General features: G+C 40.5%; 1 protein-coding gene across 2 annotated transcripts in view; it reads right to left on the reverse strand.

The window, feature by feature from the left end:
- The window catches only part of tent2 (terminal nucleotidyltransferase 2), a 36363-nt gene extending 24427 nt beyond the window's left edge, over nt 1–11936 (reverse strand). Inside the window, exons 1-9 of one of the 2 annotated variants that reach the window (XM_020476557.2) lie at nt 11781–11936; nt 11367–11563; nt 6144–6257; nt 5730–5973; nt 5429–5543; nt 5210–5301; nt 4155–4218; nt 3521–3587; nt 3095–3171 (exon numbers count right to left, since the gene is read on the reverse strand). In XM_020476557.2, the coding sequence (XP_020332146.1) occupies nt 3095–3171; nt 3521–3587; nt 4155–4218; nt 5210–5301; nt 5429–5543; nt 5730–5973; nt 6144–6257; nt 11367–11509 (916 nt within the window). In that variant the 5' untranslated portion in view covers nt 11510–11563; nt 11781–11936. The other variant, XM_031807967.1, reaches the window with a different exon arrangement.
- Nucleotides 11937–22650: the final 10714 nt, after the last annotated feature.

The raw sequence follows: 22650 nt of genomic DNA on the forward strand, positions 1-22650 counted from the left end.
GACAAAGCAAAAACAGGTTCATTTTTTTGCACATTTATTAAAAATAAAACACTGAAATGTCACACTTACATAAGTATTCAGACCCTTTACTCAGTAATTTGGCAGCAATTACAGCCTTGAGTCGTCTTGGGTATGACGCTACAAGCTTGGCACAACTGTATTTGCCGAGTTTCTCCCATTCTTCTCTACAGATCCTCTCAAGCTCTGTCAGGTTGGTTGTGGAGAGTAGCCGCACAACTATTTTCAGGTTTCTCCAGAGATGTTCCATATTGTTTAAGTCCGGGCTCTGGCTGGGCCACTCAAGGACATTCAGAGACTTGTCCGGAAGCCACTCCTGCGCTGTCTTGGCTGTGTGCTTAGGGTCATTGTCCTGTTGGAAGGTGAACGTTCGCCCTAGTCTGAGATTATGTGCGCTCTGGAGCAGATTTTCATCAAGGATCTCTCTGCACTTCATCATCTTTCCCTTGATCCTGACTAGTCTCCCAGTCCCTCCCGCTGAAAAACATCCCGAAGCATGATGCTGTCAACACCATTCTTCAGCATAGGGATGAATACAGGTTTCCTCCAGACGTGACGCTTGGCATTAAGGTCAAAGTGTTCAATCTTGGTTTCATCAGACCAGGGAGTCTTTAGTTGCCTTTTGGCTAACTCCAAGCGGGCTGTCATGTGCCTTTTACTGAGGAGATGCTTCCGTCTGGCCACTCTACCATAAGGCCTGATTGGTGGAGTGCTGCAGAGATGGTTGTCCTTCTGGAAGGTTCTCCCATCTCCACAGAGGAAATCTAGAGCTCTGTCAGACTGACCATCAGGTTCTTGGTCACCTCCCTGACCAAGGCCCTTCTCCCCCGATTGCTCAGTTTGGTCGGGTGGCCAGATCTAGGAAGAGTCTTGGTGGTTCAAATCATCTTCCATTTAAGAAGGATGGAGGCCACTGTGTTCTTGGGGACCTTCAATAATGCAGAAATGTTTTGGTATCCTTTCCCAGATCTGTGCCTTGACACAATCCTGTCTCAGAGCTCTCCAGACAATTCCTTCGACCCCATGGCTTGGTTTTTGCTCTGACATGCACTGTCAACTGTAGGACCTTATATAAACAGGTGTGTGCCTTTCCAAATAATGTCCAATCAATTGAAATTACCACAGGTGGACTCCAATCAAGTTGTAGAAACATCAAGGATGATCAAAGGAAACAGGATGCACCTGAGCTCAATTTCGAGTCTCATAGCAAAGGGCCTGAATAGCGGAAAGGGGGATACCTAGTCAGTTGTACAACTGAATGCATTCAACTGAAATGTGTCTTCTGCATTTAACCCAACCCCTCTGAATCAGAGAGGTGCGGGGGGCTGCAATAATTGACATCCATGTCTTCTGCCCCCTTGCTCAGGGGCAGAACGACAGATTTTTACCTTGTCAGCTTGGGGATTCAATCCAGCAAGCTTTCGGTTACTGGCACAATGCTCTAACCACTAGGCTACCTGCCGCCCCTTACAGTATACTTACAGTACCAGTAAAAAGTTTGGACACACCTACTCATACCAGAGGTTTTCTTAATTTTTTCTATTTTCTACATTGGAGAATAATAGTGAAGACATCAAAACTACAAAAGAACAAATAAGGAATCATGTAGTAACTAAAAAAGCGTTATATATATTTTATATTTGAGATTCTTCTAAGTAGCCACCCTTTGCCTTGATGACAGCTTTGCAAACTCTTGGCATTCTTTCAATCAGCTTCATGAGGTAGTCACCTGGAATGCATTTCATTAAACAGGTGTGCCTTGTTAAAAGGTCATTTGTGAAATTCCTATCTTTCTTAACGAGTTTGAGCCAATCAGTTGTGTTGTGACAAGGCAGGGGTGGTATTCAGAACATAGCCCTATTTGGTAAAAGACCAAGTCCATATGATGGCTCAAATAAGCAAAGAGAAACGACAGTCCATCATTACTTTAAGACATGAATTTCAAGAGCTTTGAAAGTTTCTTCAAGTGCAGTTGTAAAAACCATCAAGCGCTATGATGAAACTGGCTCTCATGAGGACCATCACAGGAAAAGTAGACCCTCTGCTGCAGAGGATAAGTTCATTAGAGTTACCAGTCTCAGAAATTGCAGCCCAAATAAATGCTTCACAGAGTTCAAGTAACAGACATCTCAACATCAACTGTTCAGAGGAGACTGTGTGAATCAGGTCTTCATAGTCGAATTGCTGCAAAGAAACCACTACTAAGGACACCAATAAGAAGAGACTTGCCTAGGCCAAGAAACATGAGCAATGGACATTAGACCAGTGGAAATCTGTCCTTTGGTCTGATGAGTCCAAATTTGAGATATTTTGGATCCAACCGCCGTGTCTTTGTGAGATACAGAGTAGGTGAACGGATAATCTCCGCATGTGTGGTTCCCACAGTGAAGCATGGAGAAGCAGGTGTGATGGTGCTTTGCTGGTGACACTGTCAGGGATTGAGATGGTTTGCGATGAGTTAGACCGCAGAGAGAAGGAAAATCAGCCAACAAGTGCTCAGCATATGTGGGAACTCCTTCAAGACTGTTGGAAAAGCATGAAGCTGGTTGAGAGAATGCCAAGATTGTGCAAAGCTGTCATCAAGGCAAAGGGTGGCTACATTGAACAATCTAAAATATAGTTTGATTTGTTTAACACGTTTTTGGTAACTACATGATTCCATATCCGTGTTATTTCATAGTTCTGAATATAGTAAAAATAAAGAAGAACCCTTGAATGAGTAGGTGTGTCCAAACTTTTGACTGGTACTGTATGTAAATAAGGTATCTGTTTTTTGTTTTTAATACATTTGCAATGGGGTATTGTGTGTGGATTGATGAGGGGGAAAAAAATATTTAACCAATTTTAGAATAAGACTGCATGTAACGTAACAAAACGTGGAAAAGGGTAAGGGAATGCACTGTAAAAAAAAAAAAAAAGGAGAATAGCCACACTGCTTAGATCCCCAGTTTTAATGTCAACCACATGCACAAACTAATGATTTAGTTTAACCAGTAGCCAATAGCTGGAAGAGGGTGAAAGGTGAGTGGTGACAGTTAAGCAGTGGTGGGTGTGGGTGTTGTGCGTGTGACCTAACCGTAGGCGTAACTCCTCAGCAAGAAGGTGTTTCTGATCCCTACAGTGTTGTTTACGTTCAGATCAAACTCGACTCCACTGGAGAAAGAGAGAGGAAGAGATAAATACATTTTTTATTGAGGTTTGATATAGTCCATTGCCCATGCACTGTTCTACTGTGGACCATTAGTAACATGTACATATTTCTGTCTGTAAAGAAATGTTTGATGCACAGCCGTATTGTGTGAAGGAGGACCTATACGCTTATACCCAGTCAGCCAGAGAAATATTGGCTTCACCTCAAGAGTCTGGTTGTTCACAAAGTTTCTACTCTTCCTCTCAAGGAGTCTTTCCTTGCCAGTGTTGCCTATGCCTGCTAAGCCTAAATGTGTTTATGAAAATCAAAAAGACAAATAAAATGTGATTGATTGATAAAGTTTCCACCCACCTGACTTTGTCTCTGAATTTGAGGATGGGGACCTTGGCTCGGATCAGCTGCGGTCTCTCTATGTACGCTGTGGACCAGAACACACACATATTCCTCAACTCCACAAGACCTTGCACATATATTTTTGTTACTATGACTACCTAAAGTGAACACCATTGTGTGTGTTTAGTTTACCTACATCTCTATATATATATATATATATATCAATCACTCTGGCTTCACCAGGGAACTAGAGCCCTCTAGAGGCCACTGAGGCTAAATGCAGCTGCTCCTTTATCATTAATACACAAACTCATGGAACAAGATGGGCCAAGCCCACCGATCTGACAGGTGAAAGCCATATGGTGTAAACAATAAAGCAGAACCTTATACAGTACCAGTCAAAAGTTAACACGTTTTTGGTTACTACATGATTCCATATGTGATAGTTCTGATGTCTTCACTATTATTCTACAATGTAGAACATTGTAAAAATAAAGAAGAACCCTTGAATGAGTAGGTGTGTCCAAACTTTTGACTGGTACTGTACTAGTATTCATAATGGATCGGAGAAAGGGAGAGGAAACAAGGAAGCTGATGAAGAGTATTGAGAGACAAAGCTGAAATGTGCTTAAACAGCAGCGGTAGTACTCACAGAGTCTGTAGAAGAGCTGCTGAATGAGACTGAGTACATACACAGCATCATTCCTCTGGTCCACCTGACAGAGACACAGACAGGGTCAATGGGCATTATATTCACAGAAAGATAGACGGGTTAGCTGATAGTCGCAAAAACGATGCGCACGCTTCAATGAGGCAGAGATCTGTGTGTTGTTGTGATTCTAGATGGTCAGATAGCTAGCAACAATGACAAGAAGCTGCCATGTTGCGAACTGTAGGTGGCTCGATTCACAATGTCTTGTTTTGAGGTGTTTTGACTGATGTCACGTCTTTGCTAATATGGCTGTGTGTCTGTAGCTAGTTTTCCAACCAATTGGCGACAGATCTTCAAGTAAATATTCAAAAAATCTGCATAAAAACCATATGTGTATTTTACCACGAGGTGTGTTTCCATCAAAAGCTGTGTGTGAGGACATAGTGCACATTTAAAACACTTTTGCGCTTAAGTTACCATGTACCAGCAAATGTGCCCAATCTGGTTTTGGCGCATGCTTTTTAGAGAAGAGTTCGCTGATAAAGTGGACAGGGTAGGTTATATGACAAGATCGGCTAAGAGCAAGATCATTATATTTGATAAAGCACCGATCATCATGTCACCAGCATTCAAATAATAGCCTACCCTCGATCTTTATTGGAAATTTGCATGATCACCATGCACTTAAACACCATGTGAAGTTCATCATAACTTGTTTAATCTGCCTATAAACTCATGCTTTTCCACATTGCGGTGATAGGCCTACAACATAACATATTTACTTCCAAGTTTACCTCAAAATTATGGTTATGATATCAACATTTGCACATAAAGGTGTTTCCACCACAATTGTCGCATACTCAATTTCACGACAAAAAGATTATCCACCCTTGTCTAGCGTATTTTGTGTTGTTGACATTAGGACATTTTACCCACAAATTTCCTGTTTCCACCAGGCCTGTTGTGACTTTTTTTATGCTTCAGGTAATTCATCCGCATTAAATGGTTGGATGGAGATCTGGTTTGTGTCTGTTACAAGTAATTGACACACTCACTGGTGCTGCTTGGATGACCAAACAGAGGTCAGCATCACTGTTCCTGCTGCCGAAACCACTCAGAGAAGAACCAGCCAGGTACAACCTCACCACTGAGAGAGAGAGAGAGAGAGAGAGAGAGAGAGAGAGAGAGAGAGAGAGAGAGAGAAAGAGAAGGGTGGGGGTGTAGAGAATTATGACAGTAGGATGATTTAGTGTGTGTCTGTGTGTGTTACATACATGGGAAGAGTCTCTGGATCTCTCTCTGTAGTTGAGCTCTGCACAGCTCCTTCCTCTCCAGGTCAGTCGACTGCTGCTGGCATGCCTCAAAAAGCTCCACCATCTGACCACTCAGCTGAGAGACATAACAACTCACAGCATTTGTGCTGATACACACACGGGCTTTCCCACTCGGACTTGTTTTACCATCATCTCTATTTGTTTGTGTATATCCATGTGAACGTGAATGTAAACGCCCGGGTTGGATAAAAAGAAAACCGCTACACATAATATGTATTATTATCATGATCCTGAGGCTTACCTTGTCCTTGGCATAAGCCTGCAATGAGCTACGAGGGTTCTCTCCCCACAGGGGGGGCATCCGTGGGGCAGATGGTTGGGGGCTGAGAGGGGAGTGCTGGATTAGGGTAGACTGTGTTTCCCTGGGGCCAGGGCGGGATACAGAGGGAGAGGTACCGACAGCAGGAGGACTGCCATAATGGGGGACAGGGGAACTGAAGTGCTGCCTCTTTAAATTATACGGGCTGTGGTCTCCACTGTGCCTCCTAGTATACAAAGGGAGAAGACACAGGAGCACACACACACACAGGAGAGAAAGACACACACACACACTTTAGGAAACTGCAACATTTCAGGTCTAACATTTGGAAATGGTGCCTGTGCTAATGAAATAGGGCAGGTAGAAGAAAACAGAGAAAGAATAAACAAGCCTTACTTCCTCCCGTTGGCCAGTGCAGATGCATGAGGACCAGGTGGGGTGCTGGGACTTGGCTTCCAATCATATAGGGGAATATCTGAAGGACCTGCAGGCAGGGTCCGACCATGGAAACTACACACACAGTGAGAATAGGCTAACACACCAGCATGAAATATCTCAGTAGTCGATAAACAGAGCAAAGAGATCAAGTACATACAAGTAGCTATACAGACTAAAGAGAATGCATTTGATTCTGTATTGCTTGCGCACATATGGCACAAATGCAGGATTAATTCTAACACGGTTAGGAAAAGAGAAGTGATTTGTCAGCTGAGGAAACAGGAAAAGTAGTCTGCAGCAGACCCAGGTTTGGAAAAGTCTTTGATAATACTTTAGGGTCTTTCAATGTCATTTCAGAATGTCATGACACCCACCATCTCAGATAGTTCCCGAAATCGTTTGTGTAGTAAGAAACAGATAAGATTAGCATTCCTGCAACATTTTGTTGAAATATAATTAGATCTCTGAGAAATGTTTCTAATTGATTTCACACAAATTGTGCATTTTACATTTTATGAATCATAATATTCAATAAACATAGTAGATGAAATCTGATTTGGACCCCAAAATATTCTAACAATGTGTGAAACATGAGGATTCCAAAGAAATTGTCAAAAGCCACACACAGACCACCCACACCAATCCCAACCCAACAAGTTTGACAAGTAGTATGGAGCTGCGGCTCAGTGAATTTGTGATCGTTCTTTTACCCTGTTCAGAGAAAATAGTCATTGAAGTTGTTAGGTTTATGTCCCATCTTACATCCTGATATTACCAGATTCTGACAGGAAGATGGGGCTGTTCCTGGTATTCTGTGATTAATTTTAAAATAACCCACCACCACTCAATGGTTCATCCAAAGTACAAAATGACATATTGGTTCCCTTAACCTGTAAACCAGGATTACCCAACTGGCTGCCCGCAGGATTCCATTTGCCCCCCTTTATATTGGTTTGGGCTTCTTGCAGTCAATTAGCAGTTTACATATTATTTGTAATTATGTTGCGGCCCCCTGACCATATGCTCAACAACAAAAAATAAAAAATGTCCCGCGGCTGAATCTAGTTCATGATCCCTGCTGTAAGCAGTGTATAGACAAGGTACAACAGCAACCCATGCTTTGGTTTACCTGCAGTGATGCAAACTGGTGAGGGTCCAAAAAAGGTGACAAAATGTTATTTTTATCATTTGCATCTTTTCAGAAAATAACAAGTACATAACACATATTTGAACAATCTCAATAGTCAGGAAACATGTTTATGGTAGGCTGGCATTGCTTAACTGATGATGTGGGTCGAAAATTATGTTTTGGTTATTTAGATCTCCAGTCGCCTTTTGTTTCCTGTATATGTTTACTGTTACAGGGAATTGTTCCTAGGCCGTCATTGAAAATAAGAATTTGTTCCTAACTGACTTGCCTAGTTAAATAAAGGTAAAATAAATAAATAACGTAACTAGCCTAAATATATACTGAACAAAAATATAAACGCTACATGCAACAATTTAAGATTTTAATTAGTTACAGTTCATGTGACAAAAATCTGTCAATTGAAATAAATTACATTCGGCCATAATCTATAGATTTGACATTACTGGGAATGCAGATATACATCTGTTGGTCACAGATACCTTAAAGAAATGGGCCTCAGGATCTCGTCATTGTATATTTGTGCATTAAAATTCCCATCGATAAAATGCAATTGTGTTTATTGTTCATAACATATGCCTGCCCATACCATAATCCCACCATGTGGAGCAAACCGCTTGCCGACACGACGCCATATACAGTTGAAGTCGGGAAGTTTACATACACTTAGGTTGGAGTCATTAAAACTAGTTTTTCAACCACTCCACAAATGTCTTGTTAACAAACTATAGTTTTGGCAAGTCAGTTAGGACATCTACTTTGTGAATGACACAAATACATTTTTCCAACAATTGTTTACAGACAGATTTTTTTCCCACTTATAATTCACTGTATCACAATTCCAGTGGGTCAGAAGTTTACATACACTAAGTTGACTGTGCCTTTAAACAGCTTGGAAAATTACAGAAAATTAGGTAATGTCTTTAGAAGCTTCTGATAGGCTAACTGACATCATTTGAGTCAATTGGAGGTGTACCTGCAGATGTATTTCAAGGCCTACCTTCAAACTCTGTGCCTCTTTGCTTAACATCATGGGAAAATCAAAAATCAGCCAAGACCTCAGAAAATAAATTGTAGACCTCCACAAGTCTGGTTCATCCTTGGGAGCAATTTACAAACGCCTGAAGGTACCACGTTCATCTGTACAAACAATAGTACACAAGTATAAACACCATGGGACCACGCAGCCGTCATAAAACTCAGGAAGGAGACGCATTCTGTCTCCTAGAGATTAACGTACTTTGGTGCAAAAAGTGTGAATCAATCCCAGAACAACCGCAAAGGACCTTGTGAAGATGCTGGAGGAAACCGGCACAAAAGTATCTATATCCACAGTAAAACGAGTCCTATATATCCACATAACCTGAAAGGCAACTCAGCAAGGAAGAAGCCACTGCTCCAAAACCACCATAAAAAAAGCCAGACTACGGTTTGCAACTGCACATGGGGACAAAGATCGCACTTTTTGGAGAAATGTCCTCTGGTCTGATGAAACAAAAATAGAACTGCTTGGCCATAATGACAATCGTTATGTTTGGAGGAAAACGGGTGAAGATTGCAAGCCGAAGACACCATCCCAACCGTGAAGCACAGGGGTGGCAGCATCATGTTGTGGGGGTGCATGGCTGCAGGAGGGACTGCTGCACTTCACAAAATACATGGCATCATGAGGAAAGAAAATTATGTGGATATATTGAAGCAACATCTCAAGACATCAGTCAGGAAGTTAAAGCTTGTTCGCAAATGGGTCTTCCAAATGGGCAATGACCCGAAGCATACTTCCAAAGATGTAGTAAAATGGCTTAAGGACAACAAAGGAAAGGTATTGGAGTGGCCATCACAAAGCCCTGACCTCAATCCCGTAGAAAATGTGTGGGCAAAACTGAAAAAGTGTGTGCGAGCAAGGAGGCCTACAAACCTGACTCAGTTACACCAGCTCTGTCAGGAGAAATGGGCCAAAATTCACCCAACTTATTGTGGGAAGCTTGTGGAAGGCTGCCCGAAACATTTGACCCAAGTTAAACAATTTAAAGGCAATGCTACCAAATACTAATTGTGTGTATGTAAACTTCTGACCCACTGGGAATGTGATGAAAGAAATAAAAGCTGAAATAAATCACTCTACTATTATTCTGACATTTCACATTCTTAAAATAAAGTGGTGATCCTAACTGACCTAAGACAAGGAATATTTACTAGGATTAAATGTCAGGAATTGTGAAATACTGAGTTTAAATGTATTTGGCGAAGGTGTATGTAAACTTCCGACTTCAACTGTGTGTCCACCTCACTTTAGCACTTTTCTTCACTCCAAAAATGGTGTTGAACCACTCAGTACCAGTAGTCTGAAGCCTCTGCTCCTGTGTTGCAGGAAGTGCTCTGTTTAACCATCTAGTTGCACTTTACCAGACTGCACACTTATCGCAACTCAACACTCCTGCTGCACCACCAATCCACAGCTGCACAGAGACAGAACTGCGTTGCCACAAACCAAGAACACTATCAGTAGGTCTATGTTACACAGCATTTTGTAATAGTCCTTATTTTTCAGGTTGTGAAGCCTGGCCCGGTTGACGGGATGGAGTTGTGAAAACCAACCAATTCAAGTGCTGATAGAACAAGGTAAGATTAGAGACATGTCCAGCTGAAAAGCTTTAAGAACAGTGGCATCAGTCTTTAAAATGTCATATAAAATGTTAGGAAGAAAGGCTGGGCGGTATAAACTCTAGCGATCTGTGTCTGTGTTAATTGAGCCTAATTGAGCCTAATTTCAGCCTAGCGCTCTTTATCTAGACAGGTTACAGCAGTAATGAGTAGTAAAACATAGTCATACATAAAAACATCTCACACATACATAGTGGGAGCTACTGTCCATCTCTCCTACTTTCATGATGTGTGTACTAGTTAAATAATTTGTCAAGATGCAAAACCGTGCGTCTTTGGAAGATAAAAGTTTGTTGTGAGGAGGTAGGGGGGGCATTATTCATGGTCACAACCAGGGAAAGCCTTGAAATCTTTGTCAGAGCCTAACAGGTCCATCGTCAAGTCCATCGTTCATAGCGGCAAAACAGCGCAATCCGTAGCCAATGGTCTTCACTAATATTCTACAATGTAGAGAATAGTACAAATAAAGGTGTCTCCAAACTTTGACTGGTACTATACATACAGACACATTACACACAGGCTGTAACATAACAGAATAGTTTCTGAATGTACTGTGTGCAGGAAAATAAAAGACAAGTGATGTATCGGAAATTGTGTAATGGCATTATAGCCAACCTAAAATATTGTCATATAATTATAAATTCAGTTTATACAAGTTTTATACATATGTTCTGTATACATAGCCTCTAAAATATACATAAACAGATCATATATGTCTCAGATTTTGTTTCCTTTTAAAGCTGTTAGTGTTATTATATGATACAATATCAGTACTTGTTGCATTTACAACTTATCTAAGTCCTATCATCAACTGATTTGAGCCACTGTATGGCTGTGGATTGTTTGAATGAAATGTTGGTATATTGGCAGTTAATTTGAAAAATGTATGGAATCATTCTCTAAAACGGATTGGCTAGCTAACACACAGAGTGCAGATACATTCTTCACATTCATTGTTTTACAAAACAACTTATCACAGCACTGGCAAACCGTGGTCGACCAACTCCCTTACCAACATGGCTGACCTTTGGACCATCATAATGGAGGTTTATATACTTTCTAGTATACTAAATCCTAATTCAATGGGCACAGTATTGTCCCATGAGTTTGCAGAGCTAGCCCATCATGCACAGCAGTGTTTTTATTACGCTCTTTGTGCACATGCTACAGGGGGCTCGAGAACAATGACCTTGTACACAATTTCGAGGACACTTTTAGACTCTTGAGCACTGCTTTCAGAACTACCGGCTTAAAAGTATACAAAACCTCTGTTCAATTTCTTTAAAAACGTGTTCTCTTTAGTCTATATGGACATACATACATACATAGAAAGACCCACCCAGCAACATTATTCCATGGGATTGCCTTACTTTGTGTTAGCGATGTTTCGTGGAGCCTCAGCTAGTTGCTGGTGATGTTGAAGGAAGGCCTGAGGTAGCGGGTAGAGTCCATTACCGTGCCCGTTTTTGGAGTTGTAGGGCGGGCATCCCGCTGGCGCAGCGCTGGGGTACATGTTGCTGCTCACGGAGGTCCAACATCAATTGTGCCTCGGTGTATCGGTCTCAGGCTAGATGAAGTACCAAGAAACAACGCCAAGATCTTAGCCAGCAGTCCTAAATATTTTTTATAATTTAGCTAGCAAGCTAGTTATGCTAAGTTAGGTGACGTTAGCTAGCTAGTAAGCTAACGTTAGCAGTTTCACTTGTTAGTCTGTTTTTGAGTCTCTGCATCAACATCATCTGTTAGGCTGTAGAAAAAAATAATTGCAGTAAAAACATGTTTACTTTGGAGATTCGGAGTTTGCTCGTCAATAGCTCTCGTGCAGAAGGTTCTAGGATGATGAGTGATATATAGAATCAGATGATGGTACAGAGCTAGGTAAACCCTTTGTGTTTACCGATATTCGAACTCTTCCCTTAACAGAGACAAAAAGGAGGCAATACGATGTTTTCTTGGCCACTAGTGATTTAGGGACCATCGTAAAAGTTCACTACCGGTAATTGCGTGTAAACTACAAAAATGTTTTTAAATTCCTATTCAGAAGGGTTAAACCTATATGAAGATTACACACTGCATGGCACCTCCAGTCACTGAAGGGCTCATCATTTGTATTATTTACCTCTAGCTACCAAGGGGGCAACATTTGACCCATTTACAAGGAAGCTTCCTATCTAGGTTAAATGGAGATGTAAAACCACATAATGTGAAGTCACTGACCCCCTCATCTATGCTATATTAATGATATTTTCAGGTCATTACTTCCCTGATTTTACAGCCATATTTCTTGTGATAGGTCTGTATTTCAGTACCTTCCTATCAATATAAGCTACAGATCTAGAAACAAGTGTGGTGGGTTCCTTTACAGCTCTTTCAAAATTATTCCCCTTTGATTTTGTACAAACATTTATCCTATTATTATTATTTGTTCACGTACAGATCTAATTTTCTTTAGCTCTATCCAGATGGTTTTGAAATCTAACACTGAAAATTATTCTCAATAATGCACATATATATTCCATAGTGCCCTCAAAGCTAAAGAGCCTGGGACTAAGCACATCCCTCTGCAACTGGATCTTGGACTTCCTGGCGAGCTGCCCCCAGGTGATAACGGAAGGTAACAACACATCCGCCACGCTGATCCTTAACACGGGGCCCCTCGGGTGCATGCTCAGTCCCCTCCTGTACTCCCTGTTCACTCATGACTGCACGGCCAGGCACGATATCTCCGTCTGTACTAGCAAAACAGTCTTGTAGCCTCGCATATGCTTCATCCAACCACTTCCGTATTGAGCGGATCACTGGAACTTCCAGTGGAACAGTTGAGTCAGAGTTTAACTCTATTTGAAGTCAAAATCGAGGTTAGTAACTGTCGATCTGATGTCCAAAAGTAATATGTGATAATAGTGTGAACTTTCTGTACAAAAAAAAGTAAAGATAAACGCGATAAAAGTCATAGAAAAGTTGGGTTGGAACTCGTAAGATATGACCCTTAGTCAACATAGGCGAGAGGTTTGCTTTGTTAATACAACCCATGGATTACAGAAAGTTAGGAATGTTCATGCGAGACAGGAATTAGGATTTTACGTTTCATTGGCATTGGGACTATATATGAAAATATATATGTTATATGTTAAGACTTCAGTTGACAGAGATGCCTATGTAGTGAATTGTGCATAGGCCTATCAAATTTTTTACTGTATTTTATAAGCTATACTGTAGGGGTTTCCTGTAGGGTTTATTAACTGCATTCGGGTTGCGTGTGCAGTCTGGCAGTGTCACTTATGTGTGTGCTTTTTATGTCAGTTTCAGTTATGCGTGTGTGGAATTTATGGTGACTATTTGTGAAGTAAATACGCTAGGCTAAAGGCTTCCATGCATCAACCAGCTTGGATAATGTCCTATTACATTTTTGGCTAGTCTGACGCTGCGCATGTTGTGTATTTTGTGGAATTGCATTAGTGCAGACATTAGGTATTTTTTTCTTTATTTCCCTAGTTTTGTCATTTTATTTTTGGGGGAAATGTGAAGAGTGTTTCCTGGACAGTCCAGGGATCCCAGTTACCCAGGTTAATCCCTAATGTATACAGTTAGAAATGTGGTATTACACACCAAATGGTTCTGTAAGTGGTGTATGGCCCAATCCTAAATCATATGGACTTGTGGAGATCTGAGTGGATTTGACTGGTGTAAGCAATATGGCAATAGCTTCAACTTTCCATCTTATAGTATTTGGAATTTTCACCATACTGCTTATACCAATCTCCACAACCTTTGATCTCCACAAGTGCATAGGGCCTAGGTTCAAAGGGTTTATTGGGTATTGTTCCTATGATATTGCCCTTTGGAGGATGCTGTCTTTTGGAAGGGGTCTTGACTATCTGATCATTTAGTAGCTTAACATGGTGGGCCTACTTCTCATAAGAGAATAGTTTCTTACCCTGATGTCCTGGCTAAATTCCAATTTGAACCCTCTACCATAATGTTCATGTAATCATTCCTCTCACAAGTACTTATAGCTCATTAATCCACTGTCTGCCCTATGCAACACTTATGTGTTGGCAGCTAATAATAGCCATTAAAAAATATGTATTATATTTAAACAACTAATAAAATATTGTTTTGGGCTTATCAATGATACAGATGGAATGGACAAATACACAGGTCATAGGGATATGCAAAGAACATTTGCAAAGAAACTATTCAGCTGGCGTGCCAATGAGAGGTGTGGTTGTCAATTCAATTTGTCCACAGGTTAGGAGGAACTGTGGTCAATGGCTTCACCTAGTGTCAAAATACAGAACATAAAACAATAAATCAAAGGCAGAGGCAAGGCAAGCATATTACAACTGCACAAGTGAGCAAATATGTAAAACCACTGCTAGAAGTGGTAGAATAAAGACCTAGTGGTAGAATAAAGATCTAGGTAGGGAATATATGTTAAAACTGTACAATATTGGAATGTTTTTTTCACTGTTTGTTTCAAAACCATCTGGAATCAAATAAACATAAACTGTTATCTGTACCTGACTTAGTAACCAAGGCAGTAAAAGGAAAAATATTTATAGAGAATCAAAAGGGAAGAATTTTGAAAATTGAAGGTGAACCCAACGCACTTGTTTGTAGATCTGTAGCTCATATGGACAGTGAGCTATTGAAAATCTGGAAATATTCATAAAAATTTGTGCAATGGAAAAAGGAAATTCCAATGGGTGTACTATCTATGGATGAGGTAGGACTGTGACTTAACATCAACTGGTTTTACAGGTATATGTAATTTGGATAAGAAACTATTGAAAATTAGATATCTATGTGAACAAAGAACCACAGCTGTAATAGGATAAATATTTGTAGAATATCAAAGGGGAGGAGTACAAAAAAAATGTGTAGCTTTCATAAGAGAGGTAAAGTTTGCACGTTTGCAGACAACACAACAGTAGTAGGCTTGATTACCAACAACGACGAGACAGCCAATAGGGAGGAGGTGAAGGCACTCGGAGTGTGGTGTTAGGATAACAGCGGCAACTGCACCGCCCACAACCGCAGGGCTCTCCAGAAGGGGGTGCGGTCTGCACAACGCATCACCGGAGACAAATTACCTGCCCTCCAGGACACCTACAGCACCCGATGTCACAGGAAGGCCAAAAAGATCAAGGACATCAACCACCTGAGCAACTGCCTGTTCACCCCACTACCATCCAGACGGCAAGGTCAGTGCAGGTGCATCAAAGCTGGGACCGAGAGACTGCAAAATAGCTTCTATCTGAAGGATATCAGACTGTTAAACAGCCATCACTATCACAAAGAGGCTGCTGCCTACATACACACTTAAAATCATTGGCCACTTTAATGAATGGATCACTAGTCACTTTAATAATGCCACTTTAATAATAATTACATATCTTGCATTACTCATCTCATGTGTATATACTGTATTTTATTCCATCTATTGCATCATGTCTATGCCGCTTTGTCATTGTTCATCCATATATTTATATGTATATATTCTTATTCCATTCCTTTACTTGGATTTGTGTGTATTAGGTAGCTGTTGTGGAATTGTTAGATTACTTGTTAGACATTGCTGCACTGTCAGAACTAGAAGCACAAGCATTTCGCTACACTCGCAATAACATCTGCTAACCATGTGTGTGACCAATAAAAATGTATTTGATTTGATTTAAAGGAACCCTCCACACTTGTTTGTAGATCGGTAGCTCATATAGACAGTGAGCAATTGAAAAGAAGACCCATAACTGCAAATATTCATATAAAATCAGTGCAGTGGAAAATTTAGATTCTAATAGAGGAGGGAGGTCTGTGACAACATCAAACGGGTTTACAGGTACACATCATTTGGATAAGAAACTATTGAGAATTAGATACAGTTTAAGTCGGAAGTTCACATACACCTTAGCCAAATATATTCAAACTCAGTTTTTCACAATTGCTGACATTTAATCCAATTTATTTATTTATTTTAAGAATGTGAAATGTCAGAATAATAGTAGCGAGAATTATTTATTTCAGCTTTTATTTCTTTCATCACATTCCCAGTGGGTCAGAAGTTTACATACACTCAATTAGTATTTGGTAGCATTGCCTTTAAATTGTTTAACTTGGGTCAAACGTTTAGAGTATTCTTCCACAAGCTTCCCACAATAAGTTGGGTGAATTTTGGCCCATTCCTCCTGACAGAGCTGGTGTAACTGAGTCAGGTAGACCTCCTTGCTCGCACACACTATTTCAGGTTTGCCCACAAATTCTCTATAGGATTGACGTCAGGGCTTTGTAATGGCCACTCCAATACCTTGACTTTGTTGTCCTTAAGCCATTTTGCCACAACTTTGGAAGTATGTTTTGGGTCATTGTCCATTTGGAAGACACATTTGCGACCAAGCGTTAACTTCCTGACTGAGGTCTTGAGATGTTGCTTCAATATATCCACGTAATTTTCTTTCCTCATGATGCCATGTATATGGTGAAGTGCAGCAGTCCCTCCTGTAGCCAAGCACCCCCACAACATGATGCTGCCACCCCCGTGCTTCACGGTTGGGATGGTGTTCTTCGGCTTGCAAGCCTCCCCCTTTTTCCTCCAAACATAACGATGGTCATTATGGCCAAACAGTTCTATTTTTGTTTCATCAGACCAGAGTACATTTCTCCAAAAAGTGTAATCTTTGTCCCCATGTGCAGTTGCAAACAGTAGTCTGTATTTTTTATGGCGGTTTTGGAGCCAGTGGTTTCTTCCTTGCTGAGCGGCCTTTCAGGTTATGTCGATATAGGACTCGTTTAACTGTGGATATGGATACTTTTGTACCTGTTTCCTCCAGCATCTTCACAAGGTTCTTTGCTGTTGTTCTGGGATTGATTTGCACTTTTCGCACAAAAGTACGTTCATCTCTAGGAGACAGAATGCTTGTTCTTCCTGAACGGTAGGACGGCTGCGTTGTTCCATGGTGTTTATACTTGCATACTATTGTTTGTACAGATGAACGTGGTACCTTTAGGCGTTTGGAAATTGGTCCCAAGGATGAAACAGACTTGTGGAGGTCTACAATGTTTTTTCTGAGGTCTTGGCTAATTTATTTTGATTTTCCCATGATGTCAAGCAAAGAGGCACTGAGTTTGAAGGTAGGCCTTGAAATACATCCACAGGTATACCTCCAATTGACTCAAATTATGTCAATTAGCCTATCAGAAGCTTCTAAAGCCATGACATCATTTTCTGTAATTTTCCAAGCTGTTTAAAGGCACAGTCAACTTAGTATATGTAAACTTCTGACGCACTGGAATTGTAATAAAGTGAGATAAGTGAAATAATCTGTCTAAACAATTGTTGGAAAAATTACTTGTGTCATGCACAAAGTAGATGCCCTAAACCGACTTGCCAAAACTATAGTTTGTTATGGGGTGGTTGGAAAGCGAGTTTTAATGACTCCAACCTAAGTGTATGTAAACTTCCGACTTCAACTGTATGTATGTGAAAAAATAACCACAGCTGTAAAAGGATACATATTTGTAAAAGAAATCTAAGGGCAAGAAATCTGACAAAAAATAAAAGGTGTACCTTTCATAAGAGGGGTAATGGAACTCAACCCATGGAGACTGAGATATTGAACAGAAGACCCATAACTGGAAATGTTAATAAAAAAATCAGTGCAGTGCAGTGGCGTGGCGTGAATCAGTTATATTTCAGATGGTGTCAATATCATTTAGTTTTCATGCGTTTTGGAGTAGAATGTTGTTTTTTTAAGTCACCAGAAGTGACCTTGTCACAGTTATGCTATAAAATAATCTGATCCAACCCCTCAAAATCCTCCAGCAAAGAACCCCCCCCCAACCCTACCTATGCCTCACCACTGCTGAACACACTGAAGATCATAGGCCTATTCATGCTTTTTGACCTTGTATTTTTACATAAAATAATACATATTAACAAGATCAAATTTAAAAATGTAATTGTTGTAAGAGCTCTTTTAATTGAGACAAACATAACGTTTTCCTGTAAAACACCACATTCTGCTGATTGCACTTTTAAGACAGTCCCTTAGCCAGGATTGCATAATATCCCCTATTGAAACCAACTTAAAGGGGAATGGAAACACTAGAGCTGTTTTCGAAATACTCATACTAACCGCACTAACCATGCTATTTGTGACATGTATTGAGTATGTAGTATGCTCATTGGTCATAGTATGGGTATAGTTAGTCTGCCGGATGTCGTACTAAATTCGGCAAAATATGAAGTATACATGCAGAGGACACTATTTCCGTACTTTTAGGACCCATAATGCAATGCTTCATGAAATGGGCGTGGCTTCACATCGTTTCGAGATTTGAAGAAAATGTTCAAAAAATGCAGTCGAAGTACAACGAGAGCGGATACAAATTCATTGCTTTAATTATGAGGAATGTTAAGAAAATGTTGAGCAATAGTAATGACTTTTCAAAGAAGTTAACTTACACGTTATATTTGCTGACAATTTTTTAAGTTATGCTGTCCTTACGAAACACACAGCATATCATTACTGCAGTATGTACCGGTATGTTGTTAGCTAGCTACTTAACATTAGTTAGCTACTTATACATCGAACTTGCCAGTATATTAACTATAGGTTATCTAACTACCCAACGTTTATTGACTTGATTATTCCCGTCATTCTTAGCTTAATGGTATAGTTGTGGTATATATAGTTGCTTTCATAAATTCGTTCTGGCTATCTACTCCGAATTCAGAGCACTCTCCTCTGTGTACCAGAGCGCAGAATAATGCATTTATGATTGTTCAACACCCATTGAATATGGCCGGTGTCAGTAAATGTTGGCCAATAAAGCGTAATTTAATTGTTGCCAGCAGCACAGGTACAGTCACCAACGCTCTGGATAACATGAAAACTGCCTTACCAGCTCTGCTAGGGCAAGTAAAATGGTCAGTGGTCTCATTTGTGTCTGAAAGTAGCTAGCGTTAGCTTGGGTGCTTAACTGCTGTTGTAAGGTCAGAACGCTCAAATCAACCATACTAGCCTGAGCGTCCAATCAAATCAAATTTATTTATATAGCCCTTCGTACATCAGCTGATATCTCAAAGTGCTGTACAGAAACCCAGCCTAAAACCCCAAACGGCAAGCAATGCAGGTGTAGAAGCACGGTGGCTAGGAAAAACTCCCTAGAAAGGACAATACCTAGGAAGAAACCTAGAGAGGAACCAGGCTATGTGGGGTGGCCAGTCCTCTTCTGGCTGTGCCGGGTGGAGATTATAACAGAACATGGCCAAGATGTTCAAATGTTCATAAATGACCAGCATGGTCGAATAATAATAAGGCAGAACAGTTGAAACTAGTCGCTCCGAGAGGGAAACGCACTGAATTGACAAACGGGACAATCTGACAATGCTCTGAATTTACAAGCGCACTCTGGCACTCCATATTGAATTTAAGGACACATCCGAACTCGTAAAATGTCTAACTAGTCATTTGTTATGCTAACTAGCTAGCAAGAGCATCAACTTCGGGTATACAGTCCAAAAGCTAGTATGATCAACTGAAAGCATACTGTTTGTTTATTGTATACTAAAATGAACTAAAAGTATCTAGTATATACTCATTAAGTATGCCACTGGGGCGGCAGCGTAGCCTAGTGGTTAGAGCGTTGGACGAGTAACCGAAACGTGACAAGATCAAATCCCCTGCTGACAAGGTACAAATCTCTCATTCTGCCCCTGAACACCACTGTTCCTTGGCCATCATTGAAAATAAGAATTTGTTCTTAACTGACTTGCATAGTTAAATAAAGGTAAAATAAAAATGTTAGTATGGGTTTTAGAACACAGCTTAGAGCTGTCTTCAAATACTCATACGGTTATTTGTCATAGTATGGATATAATTAGTTTGCCAAAAGTTGTACTAAATTCGCCAAAACATGAAGTACACATGCACTGTGCAATATTTCCGTACTTTTAGGGCCCATAATGCAATTCCTCAGAAAATGAACGTTGCTTCACAACTTTTTTAGATTTGAGAAAATGGTGGAAAATATACAGCCGAAGTCCAACGAGAGCGGTTACAAATTCAATGCTTTAACTAATTATGACAAATGTTTAGAAAATGTTGAGCAATGTAATAAAGTAATTAGTTTTCAAATATGTTACATTATTTGCTATTTGCTACGCTATCCTTACGAACTGCATAGCATTACAGCAGTAGGTACCGGTATGTTAGCTAGTTACCTAACGTTAGTTGGCTACTAATAAATCAAACTTGCCAGGCAGTATATTAACTATCTTAACTGACTTAATTGATTCACATCATTCTTAGCTAAGTGGTATAGCCATTGTGCATTTCAGAGCACTCTAGCGCAGAATAACTGATGAATTTCCAAAAGCTCAACACTCTTAGAATATGGCCGGTGTGAGTAAATTTAGGCAAAAAAAAGCTGAATAAAATTGTTGTCAGCAGCACAGTTACAGTCACCAACATTCTGGATAACATGAAAACAGCCTAACCAGCTATGCTAGGGTAAGTAAAATGGTCAGAGTGAGGTGTTCTCCCATTTGTGTTTGGAAGTAGCTAGCCAACGTTAGCCAGTTGGCTTGGGTGTTTGAGTGCCGTTGAAGGCTCGGATCAACCCTACTCCTCAGCCAGAGTGTCCAGTGTGCTCTACGAACACACCCAAAATCATAAAACGTCTAGCTAGTCATTTGTTATGCTAACAAGCTAGCAAGATGCTGCATAGCAACAGCATCAACTTCCGGTAGACAGGCGAAGCTGTAGTATGCTCAACATGAATGATACTGTTAATTTACAGTATACTAAAATGAACTAATAGTATATAGTATGTAGTATATACTCATTTAGTGTGTAGTATACAGTATGTTAGTATGGATATTCAAACACAGCTTAGGATTTAGAACGCCAGCTAACTGTAACTGTAAATCGCCATATTGGCATTGTTGCATCACTGGCAGGAGAGACAATCTTGGAACTCCCAAAAATGGCTGAATTTACAGAGTAGCTCCACGTATGAGAATGAGTTTATTACAGAGAATTAAATAATGTTAGTTAGGGAGCCAATAAACCTAATGAAGCCGTTCATGTTTGAGCCGATCGTTGCACCAGATCAAACACAGAAATGTTGACTGAACCATCTCAGCTAGAGGGTCGGCATAGCAAAACACTAATTGGTGTGAGTGGGGATGTTGCCAGATAATCGCTAAAGTATGAGTGTGTGTCTTGTAGAGAGATGTTGGGGATACAGCACAAAATCCCAGGGTATGGTGGCTGTATTACATCCAGTCAGAGGTTCCTGTCAGTCTGTCTGGATGGCAATGTACAGTTGAAGTCGTAAGTTTACATACACCTTAGCCAAATACATTTAAACTCAGTTTTTCACAATTCCTGACATTTAATCCAAGTAAAAATTCCCTGTTTTAGGGCAGTTAGGATCACCACATTATTTTATGAATGTGAAATGCCAGAATAATAGTAGAGAGAATTATTTATTTCAGCTTTTATTTATTTCATCACGTTCCCAGTGGATCAGAAGTTTACATACACTCAATTAGTATTTGGTAGCATTGCCTTTAAATGTTTTTAACTTGGGTCATACATTTTGGGTAGCCTTCCACAAGCTTCCCACAATAAATTGGGTGAATTTTGTCCCATTCCTCCTGACAGAGCTGGTGAAATTGAGTCAGGTTTGTAAGCGTCCTTGCTCACACACGCTTTTTCAGTTCTTCCCACAAACTCTCTATAGGATTGACGTCAGGGCTTTGTGATGGCCACTGCAATACCTTGACTTTGTTGTCCTTATGCCGTTTTGCCGCAGCTTTGGAAGTATGCTTCGGGTAATTGTCCACTTGGAAGACCCATTTGTGACCAAGCTGACTGATGTCTTGAGATGTTGCTTCAATATATCCGCATAATTTTATTTTCTCATGATGTCATCTATTTTGTGAAGTACACCAGTCCCTCCTGCAGCAAAGCACCCCCACAACATGATGCCACGCCCGTGCTTCACGGTTGGGATGGTGTTCTTCGGCTTGCAATCTTCCCCCTTTCTTCTCCAAACACAACGATGGTCATTATGGCCAAACAGTTCTATTTTTGTTTCATCAGACCAGAGGACATTTCTCCAAAAAGTTCAATCTTTGTCCCCATGTGCAGTTGCAAACCGTAGTCTGGCTTTTTTATGGCGGTTTTGGAGCAGTGTCTTCTTCCTTGCTGAGCGGCCTTTCAGGTTATGGGACTCGTTTTTACTGTGGATATAAATACTTTTGTACCGGTTTCCTCCAGCATCTTCACAATGTCCTTTGCTGTTGTTCTGGGATTGATTTGCACTTTTCGCACCAAAGTACGTTCATCTCTAGGAGACAGAACGCGTCTTCTTCCTGAGCGGTATGATGGCTGCGTGATCCAATGGTGTTTACACTTGCGTACTATTGTTTGTACAGATGAACGTGGTACCTTCAGACATTGCTCCCAAGGATGAACCAGACTTGTGGAGGTCTACAATGTTTTTCTGAGGTCTTGGCTGATTTCTTTAGATTTTCCCATGATGTCAAGCAAAGAGGCACTGAGTTTCATGGTAGACCTTGAAATACATCCACAAGTACACCTCCAATTCACTCAAATGATGTCAATTATCTGAAGTCATGAC

This window comes from Oncorhynchus kisutch, linkage group LG3 (genome assembly GCF_002021735.2).
Source record: "Oncorhynchus kisutch isolate 150728-3 linkage group LG3, Okis_V2, whole genome shotgun sequence".
Taxonomy (NCBI): Eukaryota; Metazoa; Chordata; class Actinopteri; order Salmoniformes; family Salmonidae; genus Oncorhynchus; species Oncorhynchus kisutch.